This window comes from Nansenia antarctica, assembly GCF_963989245.1.
Source record: "Nansenia antarctica genome assembly, chromosome: 12".
Classification (NCBI taxonomy): domain Eukaryota; kingdom Metazoa; phylum Chordata; class Actinopteri; order Argentiniformes; family Microstomatidae; genus Nansenia; species Nansenia antarctica.
In genome coordinates, this window is record NC_137682.1 from 4848933 (window position 1) to 4862056 (window position 13124).

General features: G+C 40.1%; 1 protein-coding gene across 1 annotated transcript in view; it reads right to left on the reverse strand.

Moving 5' to 3' along the window:
• mast3a (microtubule associated serine/threonine kinase 3a) overlaps window positions 1-11934 on the reverse strand; it is a 33326-nt gene extending 21392 nt beyond the window's left edge. Inside the window, exons 1-5 of the mRNA XM_080543355.1 lie at window positions 11839-11934; window positions 10217-10305; window positions 7258-7330; window positions 2207-2227; window positions 1976-2054 (exon numbers count right to left, since the gene is read on the reverse strand). Coding sequence (XP_080399481.1) covers window positions 1976-2054; window positions 2207-2227; window positions 7258-7330; window positions 10217-10305; window positions 11839-11924 — 348 coding nt within the window. The 5' untranslated portion in view covers window positions 11925-11934. The remainder of the gene's footprint in view (window positions 1-1975; window positions 2055-2206; window positions 2228-7257; window positions 7331-10216; window positions 10306-11838) is intronic.
• Between the last annotated feature and the right edge of the window lie 1190 nt (window positions 11935-13124).

Here is a 13124-nt window from a genome sequence, read left to right on the forward strand (position 1 = left end):
TGAAGCAATATCAGGGGTTTGCAGTTTTTTTTCATTAGCTAATAATCTATATTGATTTGACAAAGTGCTACGAAAACATTTCACAAAAACGACTTCAGGTTAAATCTTACAGCCTTGAAGATACAAACATCCTGGCTGCCTCTGTGATAAGAATCACACTGATTTCTCACATTCAATAATCAGAATGCATAAACTGACTACTAAACTGAAACATGACTGTAGAATCCGTGGGACGGTGCAATAAGGTGCAACATAAACCCATCAATTTCTTCAGTGAGATTCTTTCTGAGTCTCCCAGAATCAGAAGTTCTCTCTACAGTCCACTGAGGCGCTGTTGACTTGTGTATTTTCATCTCAACTGAACGTGTGACAAGCAGAATGGAATTTATGAGTCCTAAGCTACGTAGTGTCTCGTGTTTCACTGAAGTAAGAAGAGAAGAGGCGAAGAGGCTCGTTTGACCGGAGAAGCACTCGGAGGAAGAAACCGGAGAGGAGTCTGTGCCTAGCCAGTGCTTAGGGCCTACATAAAGACCTCACTGACACTGGCTGAATGAGGCATTGTGTGGAGGAGACTGAACTCCCTGCCTAAGCCCATGCATTTAGCCATAGAAAATTGTGGCCCAGACATAGCCTTGTTTTGCAGCCGGCTGGGAGTTTTGACGCCTTGGGGGGGGGGAATCCCACCAGACCCACATGCAGTTTATGAGTTTAGTTGCCCTTCCTTTGACTTCCTGGATAGAGTGATGTCAACAAGGGAAAAATAACATTTCCACAGGTCTAGATTTATGTCATCAATAACCAGTGTTTAACAGTTATTATTATTATTATTATTAATAATAATACATTTTATTTGTAATGCATTTTACATAAATACATCTCAAAGTGCTAGTGCTATTAAGCCATTGAAGATTTTTTGAGCTCCCACCAGCACCCAAAGTTTAAAATCTACGGTAGATTCAGCAACATGACGACATCATCATACACAATGGTGCAACTAAAAGACAACAAGGTTCAAATTTGCTAAGACTGCCATCATTGGCTCTTCTTAATGATATAGCCACAATGGAGGACGTAAATAATATTAAAAGATGGCAAAACCAGAAAAGGAAAGACCATTTTAGGTGAGGGGGGGGAACAGCTAGTCAAGATGGCCCACACAGGTGTTAATTAATTAATTAATTTACAATTAATTGTAAAATTTTATCAAAAAAACTACTGTAAAGAAAAAAACAACTTGGAGGCTATTGAATAAATGATCATGACAAACTATGGAGAATATTCTCTTATTCAGTTCTACTATTCAGTTTATCCTTGCAAGCTGTTTCATCAGTATTACTGTTATCTACAGTATGAGATGACTCGTGTAATGTTTTCTGTTTTTGTTACTGTCAACGTGCCAAAGCTGTCTTACATAATTCACAGGTGCTGAAGGGACACTGAGAAGGACTAATTTATTTAACAATTACCAGAAAATAACGAGTTCTGAGAATTCTGAGTTCTGAGAATTCTGAGTGTTGAGGTGAACCGTTACTTTGTTGTATCCATTCTGTATTCATCCAGTTGAGTTCCAGATCTCTTTAATAGGGGGGAATCTTCTAGAACCTCTCTGCTACTATAACATGTTGTCTCAGGACTTACTTCTTATCTTACTGTTTTCCCCTGCTTTTATATTCATTCTATGCATGTATATGTTTTTATATATGTTTTTTATTCACTTGATGTTCTTATTCTATATGTTGTAAAGCACTTTGAGCTGCATTTCTTGTATGAAAGGTGCTATATAAATAAAGCTTTACTTACTTACTTACTTACTTACTTACTTACTTATCATTAATCTTGGACTTAAACAGTTAAATTGCCATTGGTTTAACAAGCTGTTTTGGCTGCAATGGACATTTGACTTAGACAAACGCTCCCTAGGTGGTGTTTAAGGAAGTTAGTAAATATTGCATGAGGGGGTAGAGGGAGCACTTACAGACACAGAGGAGCTGGGGGGGTTGGTGCCATAGCCAGACGAGGGTACGGAGGCCACAGACCATCTTCTCCCATCCGCTCTGGAGAACCAACCGGAACAAACAAGATATTGGTTTAGATAGGCTTTCAATCTCAGTAATGAAACCAGTGATTGAATCACAAAAAGTCAAATGTCTAAAGGAGGTATAATTTAAAAATGTGCAACAACAGAAAAAAGCAGAATTGTCCTTACCTCTCAGTGCGGGCCAGGTGACTGATTCATCACATTAGGGGAGGGAGCGAGAGAAAGAAAGAGAGAGAAAGAGAGAGAGAGAGAGAGAGCAAGCGAGAGAAAGAAAGAAAGAGAGAAATGTGATAAATGATACAGTAAACTTGGCTGTCACAATTCTGTGACATCTGTGACAGCTCACAGTGTGGGGTTAAGGTGCTGAACACCTGCCAAGCTGTCTGCAATCATATCATTATGTCATGACCCAGTATCATCTACTCGATGAGTCATAACACCCACCCAATCACCCTTTTATTTAATCTTTATTTTGGCAGGGAATCCCATTGAGACCAATATCTGGTTTACAAGGGAGCCCTGCATACAACCCCTTGTTCTGTGGGTATCAGAGTGAAGATTAATAAAAATAAAAATAAATTATCTTTCATGCACAAAAACACGTACCGAAACCGAACCGAAGCCGTGACCCAAAAACTGAGGTTCATACCGAAACTGTGAGCCAACTGAACCATTGCACCCCTAGTGGTGGTAATAGGGATTGTTATTGTGTAAGTATGTCATTGTTTACATCAGTGGTTCCCAACCTTTTTTGTCTTGTGTACCCCTTGAGCTGTTTTGCCATGCCAGAAGTACCCCCTCACTCATGCGTGTTGATTATTTCCCAAAAAAATCAATTAAACTCTAACTTGCAAATATAACATTTATTACTGACACACAGAGAGCAAAACCTCTTCTCATGTCTCCAAAACTCTAAACACATTTTCTGCTTTACACACATTTTGCTTTTCAAAATGGCACTTTTTAAATGCACTGAACACGGTTTTCTGCACACAACAATCTGACATAAAGTCACATGTTTGCCATTTCAAAACATTGCCATTCAAAATTAGACTACATGAGCTAATTGGCCAATACATGTGCCACCTGGCCACCTCAATGGTTAATTGTTACCACATGCCCACACACTCACTGAAAATAGAAAAATAAATAATAAATAATAATGAATTTGATTTGATATCTGTTTCTTTTCCCTTTCTCCTGCTCCTCTTTGGCTTCTGTCTGAGGTGCAGTGATGTCATCATTTTCTCATCCCAGAGTCTTGACTGATGGGGAGAGGAAACAGACAAGATGAGACAGGATAAAACTTATCACACACACACACACACACACACACACACACACACACACACACACACACTTAAACTTCTTATCTAACTCTACTGATTATTAATGAAATCATTTGAACCACTCCCCTTTAATACATAGATATTTACACCATTGTGAAAAATAGACTCACCCAGTAGCAGTTGCAATTCTTTTTTTCATCAGTTGAGCTTTAATGAGACACTTGAGGTTGCTTCTCTTTTATAAGCTTTGACAGTTCTGGAGGCAGTGTGGCAACAGCAGTCACCAGGCTGCTCTCCACACTCAGTCTGTTCCTTGGCTTGGTTTTGATGTGGGTCAAAGCTGAGAAGGTCACTTCACACATATATGTAGATCCAAAAGGCAAAAGTTCATTCAATGCACACTTTCCCAGCACTGGATATTCCTTTTCAACATCACACCAAAACTCTGTCAATGACTTGTCAGCATGTGCCATCTTCAACCCACGATCAGAGGACATGTCCATCAGATTTTCCTGCAGGCTTGCAGGAAGGCTGCTGCTGCTCCTGTCATTCACTCTGAATGGGTTCCTCACCCAGTCCAGTTTTTCTGACTTTGTTTCAATATCATGAAAGTACTGGTTGAAGTCAGTGTCAAGTTTGGACAGATGTGCTTTAACTATTTTCACCACAGGACCTCTGTCAGCATCAGTGGTGGCGAGATGGCCATCAAGCAGTGGGAAACAGCTCACATCTCCATCCTTACATTTCCTCTCCCATAATTTAACCTTCTTTATGAATCCATTCACTTTGTCATACATGTTAAGGATGTGTGAGTACTTGCCCTGAAGTGAAAGGTTGAGCTCATTCAGCTTAGTGAAGACATCAGCAAGATATGCCAGCTGCGCAACCCACACTGCATCCTCAAACAGGGCTGCAAGAGGGTGGTCGTTTTCTGTCAGGAAAGCAAACACCTCGATGCGCAATTCATAGAGCCGCAGCAGCGTTTTGCCACGAGACAGCCAGCGAACGTCTGTGTGAAGCAGTAGCTGCTCATGCTCTGACCCGCTGTCATGACAAAGAGTTTGAAACAGTCTGTGGTTCATTGGCCGGGACTGAATGAAGTTAATCACCTTAACTGCGTCATCCATAACTGCACTTAACTCGGGGCTCATCCTTTTGCTGGCGAGTGCCTCCCGGTGAATAATACAGTGCATCCACTTAATTTCAGGGTTCACCTTCATCACACGCCCAAGCAGCCCACGCACCTTGCCCGTCATTGCTGCCGCTCCATCGGTACAGATGTGACTGCAGGATTTCCACTCCAGATCGTTGTCTTTGAAGAAGCTGTCAATAATCAGAAATATTTCCTCGCCAGTTGTCTTTCCTGGCAGCGTCTTGCAAAACAAGATATGCTCATTTATGTCCGACTCTTCTTTATAACGCACAAAAGCCAGCAGCTGAGCCTCCCCACTAACGTCGGTCATTTCATCTAATTGCAAAGCGAACTGACCTGCTTGCTTCATTTTATCCACCACTTGTCCGACAATATTTATGGACATATCATCAATCCGACGGGAGACGGTATTGTTAGATAATGGTACCAACTTGAGCGTGTCAGCTGCTTTCTTGTCCAGCATAGTTTGAGCCAAAATCATAGCGGCAGGCAAAATCAGATCTTCGGCGATTGAATGTGGGGTTTTTGACTTAGCCACTAGTAATGAAACAGCATAGGACGCCTCCAGTGCTTTGCTTGACACACTTGCCGCTTTTTTCAGTGTAGCCTGACTTGACTTGAACTCTGACAGTTTTCGCTTGAAAAAGTCGTCAGTTTTACCAACAGTTGCTTGGTGTTTGGTGCTCTGGTGTCGCTGTAAATGGGCTGGCTTCATTGAATTATTAGCCAGGACTTCGCCGCAGAAAAAGCACTGTGGCTGTGGTGGATCAGCCGATGTACATGTAAATCCCCACAAAACATATGTTTCCAAATAATAGCGGGGTCCTTTTTTTCTTTTTTTCTCTGATCTGACCGTCTGATCTTCCTCTGATCTGACCGTCTGATCTGCCTCTGATCTGACCGTTACTGTAGCTGGTCGTTTTAGCCATCTGTCCATCTTTGCGGTATACTGACAGGCCTAGCTGACGTGCGCGCGTAAATGAACGTAAATGAACGTGATTTAAATGTGACGTGACTACCGCTTGTGTTACAGTCATTACCTGTCGGGGAGGAACTTAAGTTGCAGCGTACCATTTTAACAACAGGTTTATGAAACGACTATATTTAATTATTTTTTGGGAAAGGGAAATAAATTATAATTCCAAATCTTTCCACGTACCCCCTGCAATCCCCTCACGTACCCCTAGGGGTCCGCGTACCCCCGGTTGGGAACCACTGGTTTACATGCCCAAATAATTGCACACAATTAAGAACAGCCAGTGAGAAATAAATATCAATAAATATAAATATCATTACAAACTGCAGTCACAGCTTCTGTCTACACTGGCACTCCAGTACTGTCCATGCTGATGACTCACACAACCTTGTGCCTGGCTTATTTTTTTCCATCTGATTTCCCCCTACTTCTGTCTCTGGGGCTTATAGTGTGGTACACTATACCATACAAGGCATTGCTGCTTCTCTGTTGTCAAACCAGACTGGGTTTGCAGTGTTTTAACACTGAAGGGAATGCCTGTGTCCCACTAGTGTGCTTCAAGTACAGTACTGTACATGTGAAATGTGATAGGCTTGGGATAAGCTCTGTATCTCATAATCACGACAGCACCCAGTAATCGGTGTGCAGCACACTGACTTCCCCTTTAATTGCTCTGACAAATGCCAAGTCCCATGTCCCATGTCCCACGAGTGGCCCTGGAGCTATTCTGCTGGCGAAAGCCCTCAGTTACAGTAGAGAGGTTTCTGATGTACATTTGTTGTCGTCACGAAAGTGCAATGAAGGCTATCAGGTTCAAATGGATTTCTAGGGGATTTATCCTTACCCGCCATCATTTTAGATAACATTCACTTACCTACAGTATAGTGGGTAAAATAAATCCTGTAGAATGGTTGCTTGTTGTTAAGTGTGTCGTATTTTCTGATCAGATCGGACTATTACAGAGAGTTGTCTAAGCTAGCTTGTCACATTGATTGATGGAAATAGAAATCTTTAAAATAATTTGGTATTTGAGTTTCGCCCCCAGGCAAGGTATTTGATTGGTTTGACGTGGCGCGAGACATCATTCATTTAAAATGGGTTTCCACGCCTTTCTAGCTACTTGGGCCAACTGAACCAAGGATTTGCCCAGGCTTTCCGAACTAGGAACAAGGTTACACCTTTCATTATGCAACCCAACTTTAAAAGGAATGCAGTTATAAAGATACATAAGATTATTCTCAACTCAAAGGCCCAATCCCCTTGCCTCCACCACTTAGCCCTACCCATCCGTTTTGCGTGTTCATGCGTAGGGGTAGGGTGTCCCGATTCTTGTTGGGATAGAGAGATAGGGCGAAGTGGTAGGGCTTCATGGCTCTCCAAACAGAGTTTTTTCAGAGGTACACTCAAAACCAAGTGTTATAAGAAATCTCCCAGAATGCCTTGTGAATCATCGTCATCAATCATCATTTAAGAATTATTATCTTAGTTTAATGCTGTTTCAATGTATTATCGACCTCTTCTTTATAACATGCATAACAAAAAAATTGCTAGTATGCTGATGTCTCTAGCTAGCTAACGTTACAACATAGTTTTAAGTTGTGAACGGATCGCGAGCGTCCATGCTTTTCTATGATACTACTGATGATGTAGCAATCTTGAAGGGTTGTCCCATTTCAACCGCTTCCCCTTGTAACTCTGTTCCCAGTGGCAAATCCCAAAAAAGTGTGGGGCACTCAATGCAGGGGTAAGATAAGAAAATAAGAAATGGGATTGGGCCAAAGAACAATTGACATTTTCTTACCTGCGAGCAAACTGGAAATTGGCAGAGGCACTGGCAGAGACATTTCTGGGACTGTCCGAAGGACTATTTCCAGCTGAAAATGACAATGAAGACCAGCGTTACTTTTTCTTCATGATAATAACGATAATAAGGCGGATTTAGACATTACTGATTCAATCATAGAAATCAAGTGGCCCTCAGTGCAAATCAGCAATCAGTCAAGGTGGAACTGAACACATCAGGGTAATAATATTCACAAGCATGGACTGAACAGGGCTTTGTGATAATAACACACTCTCCCTTAAACTCTTCTTGACCACAGACTGCATTCAATATTTACAACGGATGCAAAGATATGTCACATTATACAACAGTTAGTTCCGACCAAGTAATTTGATTGGACAAGAGTCATTCCATGAGTGCTGATATACAGTATAACAGCACTGGGACTTTTAACTATTATGTATCGCTCCGAAATGACCGTTAATACAAAGTAGCTCGCCTGCAGGTATTTGTGTTCAGGTTACTAGACAACAGTCCAGTTGCAGAACAATTTTTTGTTGACGGAGCCAAAATAAATGATTAAATAAACAAACAAATCATAATCTGTTGTCACTTATTACTGTTAACTAATAAATTGCGCTGTAGAACTGTTGTATAAAAGCTATATCACACTCGAGGTCGTGCTGTTATACTGAATATCACCACAGCTGTGATTCGGTCGTAGGTATGAGGCCGCAGGCATATTAACCCTTTATTTATTTCTTGAGGTTTAATATTTATGATATTACATATGAATTAGGGATGGACGGTTTTTCGGTTAAACCGAAAACCGGGGTTTATAAAAATAGAAACGGTTTTTTATCAAAACCGTCTGAAACCGTTTTTTTTTTTTTTTTAGAAGAATAAAATAGAATAAGAATAAAACTGGAACATGTCACATGTTTGTCGTGTGTGAAAATAACAATGATACAGTCTGAATCTGCCGCGCAATGAGTGAGAGGTTTGGTCAGTTGTGAAGAATAACTGAGGATTAATATCTAATTGGGATTATATTTAAGGGTAACGAATCACTCCATGGGAAAGATAGTTGCCTTCAGTTATTGGTAGATAGGAAAGTTTTTTTTTACAATTACTCGCTTACATTTAATAAGATCATTTTCGCTGCTCTCTGTAAAGCGCATTGGGTCACTTTTGTGAGAAATGCGCTATAGAAATAAAATGTGATTTGATTTGATATCAATCAATCAAACTTTATTTATGTTCTATAGCACAAATCATGCATTGAATGTAACTCCAAGTGCAGTATTTACTAAACCACAATATAATAAAACAAGAGCTAAATGGATCAAGAGTGTTTGTGCACAGCGCGTGTGTGAAGGCGCTACTGAAAGTGATGACAGAACGCATGTCTCAGAAGATACGCGGTCACTTAGTGACGCAAAGGTAGTTCTGTATTTATCTCTATCTGTATTAGTACATTTATTTTGAAAGCTCTATTTTGACAGCTCTACCATGGGCACTTTTATTTTGATGGGGCATTCTTTGTTGATTGACTTACGACAGTTCAGGACGAGTCAGTCTCGCGGCATGTGGTTTTTATGAAAAGCTTTAAGTATGTTCACTGCCTAATTCTAAGTCTAATATTTCAGTGATTATTGAGCAGTATTCAAATATTTAAATACATTGAGCAGCAGCTGAAACTTTGAAGACGCTGTTCCAAGAGATGATCTTCCGTGCAGGCGTGCACCCTGGATCAGCGGAGCTGGTGTGTTAAGTGTTCATGTGTTTTCATGTATGGTGTAGCTTACAAAAGTCTGCCTTTCCACTTATATTTGTGAAACTAAGTAGCCTAAATGTGTTGCGACTGTGCTTACGGTGTTGTAATGGTGTTCGACATGAGTGTATTGTAGCAGTAGGGCTCAATTACTTGAAATTGGCGCTCTTTTTTTTTTTTTTTTTTGTACTTTTTATTTTATTTTATTTTTTAATGTATTTTTCGGTTAACCGGAAAACCGCGGTTTTACTCTCTGACGGTTTTTCGGTTTCAATAATTGGAAACCGTCCATCCCTAATATGAATGCATCAGATTCTTACTTGCACACATTAGTCACACTATACCATGCTGCTTTAAGATTTGTCACAAATTCTGGATTCCTCATTGCATACTTTATCGCATCACTACATTCAGCAGGATGGCCATCTTTAACTGTAACCAAGACATGGGTCAGTACAAACTAAGATCACAGAACTATATATATATGTTATGGTACATGTGGGAATACGGTACATGTGGGAAAACTAGGGTTAGGGTTAGGTGCTAGGGTGACTTGGTACATGCTGGCATGTCTAACCCTAACCCTAACCTTAACCCTACCCCTACCCCTAACCCTAACCGTAGCACCTAACCCTAGTTTTCCCACATGTACCGTATTCCCACATGTACCATAACATATACAGTATATAAAATGTCCGAAACACACAAACTGAATTTGTTAAAACTGCTTTTTAGCTATGCTGCTTTTTTTAAAAAAAATCAAATATTGGAGGGCTGTTGACCATGGAGTACACATGTTTTTAACTCTTCATCCATAGGACGCCGGCTCTTTCAAGTTATTGTACGTGCATTGCACTGTTTTTACCAAGCAAATGCTATACTACATGTTACATACTGTGTTGTGTCTTTTGTGTCTGTGTAACTTTTGTCTATGCCTTCTTAGCCAGGGCTCACTTGAAAAAGAGATGAGAATCTCAATGTGACTATTTAATTCTGGTTAAATAAAGGATAAATAAATAAAAATATGTCCAAAAACAGAGCTTTCAGACAGCTGAATAATTAATAATGGTTAGCTGTGTTTGTGTGCATTAGATTGGCAAACGACTGCACTAGAAAGGTCTAATTGGTCTGCTTTCTCTCCATTAGCATAGCAGACAAACAACACGTACCTGTACGATAGCAGACAAACAACATGTAGCCTACCTGTGGCGTTTGGGAGAGGTGACAGTGGTCGCGAGAGTGTGGGTGAGGGGGTCCCAACCGCTAGACTCCTTCTCTTGTTGTTACGGCAACTGTGTGAAAGTACAGATGAGTACAGATGAAGTACAGAGAACATTTGCTAAGAAACATAGGAATCATCATGACAAAACAGAGACCTCAAACTGTCAGTATTAATTTCACAAAACATTCAGGGAACTAGCCTCCATATATAGTATAGATCTACAGAAGGACTACACTAGATTTTGAAATAATTCATTACATAATTGGAATCATTTTGCCCTCATGTGTTTGGCTTTTGTGGCTCTACTTCCCAATATAGGTAATTGACAGTCAATTACCATAGCCAACAATTTGGTTGAATTGGACAACTTTATTTAACCCAAATTAGCAGGTAAGTAGACCATTGGTTCAGAACTACCTGTCCTGATTGAAGGCCAGTGTCTGAGGGTTATTTTGGCCACACCAGGCTCTCTTTGGGTAGCAGGGGTAGATTTCCAGAGTTGGAATGAACTAATTTTCTGTTTGTTTTCCGGGGGGAAATGGCTGACCCATCCCCATTGTTGACATTTCACGCAACTGTAATATTGATGCTCTTTGGGAGTGACCTAAAATAATTGAGAGGCTCGACCCTTTGGGCTCCAAAGGATCCAAATATTTCATTTGCATCAATCCATGTATTCATAAGTTAAGCTAAAGGAGAGAAAATAATAGAAATGTAGCCTATTCATAACCAGAAAGTAGGCCTATGATTTCCTTAGTCTAAGCTAATCAGGCATATGCAGTGATAAGGCTATATTTGCGCATAGGAAATTATTATTTCTCATAAACAAATATAATGCTGAACGTGTGCTGTTGACACTGCTTGCTGGGGCACCATTTCATTTTTTCCACATTCAAAACCCCTGATTCTAAAAAGTAATATTGTGTGCAGGCCTAGGCCCTTAAACTATAGAAACTGATGGATACATTAATTGCAAATACAAATTTTTTTTTTTACATGGTTTTTCCAGGGGGGGGGGGTAGCTAGTGATCTCATAGCTACAGATTCACTGGTTCATGTGTGTTTCATGTTTCAATCCCTGCGTGTTTTTCTACGTTTCACAATGGATACGTTGCGATTATAATAACCCCATACTGTAGTAGCATAACCTGTATTGCATACGAGCAAACTAAACATGCCATTTCTGCATGAAGGACAGAGTGTCCCTGTAGGACAGCTGGCACTACCAAGACAATACACACACAACAATAACCCAAGTCTGCTACGATGGCCACGTTTCTCTGTCGGAAACACAAACTAGGGCGGATGTAATCGTACTATATCTAAGTTATTCAGTTTCTATCCAAACTGAATACTAATATGAAAAATATGCAACAACAATACTGTGAATGAGCAAGTCACACTGCTGTTTATGTGAACATTCAACAATTAGCAAGCCTATTCAGGCTGTCATTTGTCCTGCAAAGCAAGCAAGGACCCTACATGTAGTCAACCAGAACTGCTCGATTCTGAAGAAAACAACTGATAAGCACAATCTGGGTTAGGGTTAGTAATCCTTCTATCGCTGAGAACAATTCTAAAGAGAGAATAAAACCCGATTTACCTTTTTGATCTTTTCATCATAGCCCCAGTTACAAAACTAGTCTTGTAGCTCGGCAGGACGGTCCAGTAGTAATTTTGATCAGACATGATGGAACTAGTAATGTGTTCAAAAACTATGCAAAATAACACGTTTTAATCCAACATCTCTTGAGCAACATTGTAATTATTTCCTTCGGAGCGTCTGAGGATAGTAGTACTCGGAGGACACCAGAAACTCCGACAAGGGTTGGCATGAGCTGGCCCCATACCCGTGGCAGTCTAGGATAGACCGTAGATGCCATGATCGATGATCGTCGCTTTATTTCTTCCCGATCACAACAAGCAACATTTTGGGGATCGGTAGGTGCGCCTTTCCACGCGCCAGCCTACATTATGGATCGTCTCTATTATCACCAAAACAAATAGCTGAGCGCAAGTTTCCAGGAACAGAGTTTGAGCGCAGTCCGATGGGAGGAGATTGAGAGATCTGTGTTCCTTGAACGATCGTAGTGGAACTCCACCCACCTAGGACTGTATGGAAATGTGAATTTCTTCATAATAAAAGCGCTCACGTTAAACTTGTTGTTTAAGCATTTAGAAATAGTAAATATGAACAAAGCCAAGGAACGACGAATTATATATAACGTATCTCTGGAATAAAAGAATAATAATAAAATAAAACATTTGATCCTCTCAGTGTATCATTTGTTTTTTTTACAGGTTTGTAATTCTTCCAATATATGTTAATATAGGCCGACTCAATTGCAGAGGGCACATACAAAATGCTGAAGAGTTTTTACTGTGGCGCAAAAGTCCCAAATCTGGACTGCATAGGGCTCATAATGGACTGTAATTGTAACTGTTGATATTTCAAACTCTTCATTATTTTCTAAATAAAACATATTAAAAACAAATATTAAAAATATTCTAAATAAAATAAGTTATCTTATATTTAGTCTCCTGTTTTAGTAATCTAATATTCAGTCATTGTTTATCTGGACTTACTTACTAGAATAGTATGTGTTGATTACATAAGGGAAATTATTTCAGGACCGTGGAAACACCTCAAAATACATTTTGCAGTAGGCCTACAGCTGGAAAAAGCCATCAACATTTTGTATGACAATGACACAGCTCATGGTTGAATCTCACTTGATTCATATTCTAGAAGTTGTTGAGTAGACAGACACTAAATATCAAGTTTAGTTTATGTACATAGGGCAAGACGTCAATTTGTTGTTGGCGTGTTAGGTCACATTTTCTGCATCCATGGTGGCAGTTTGCTGACGGTGTCCACAGTAAAAAGCC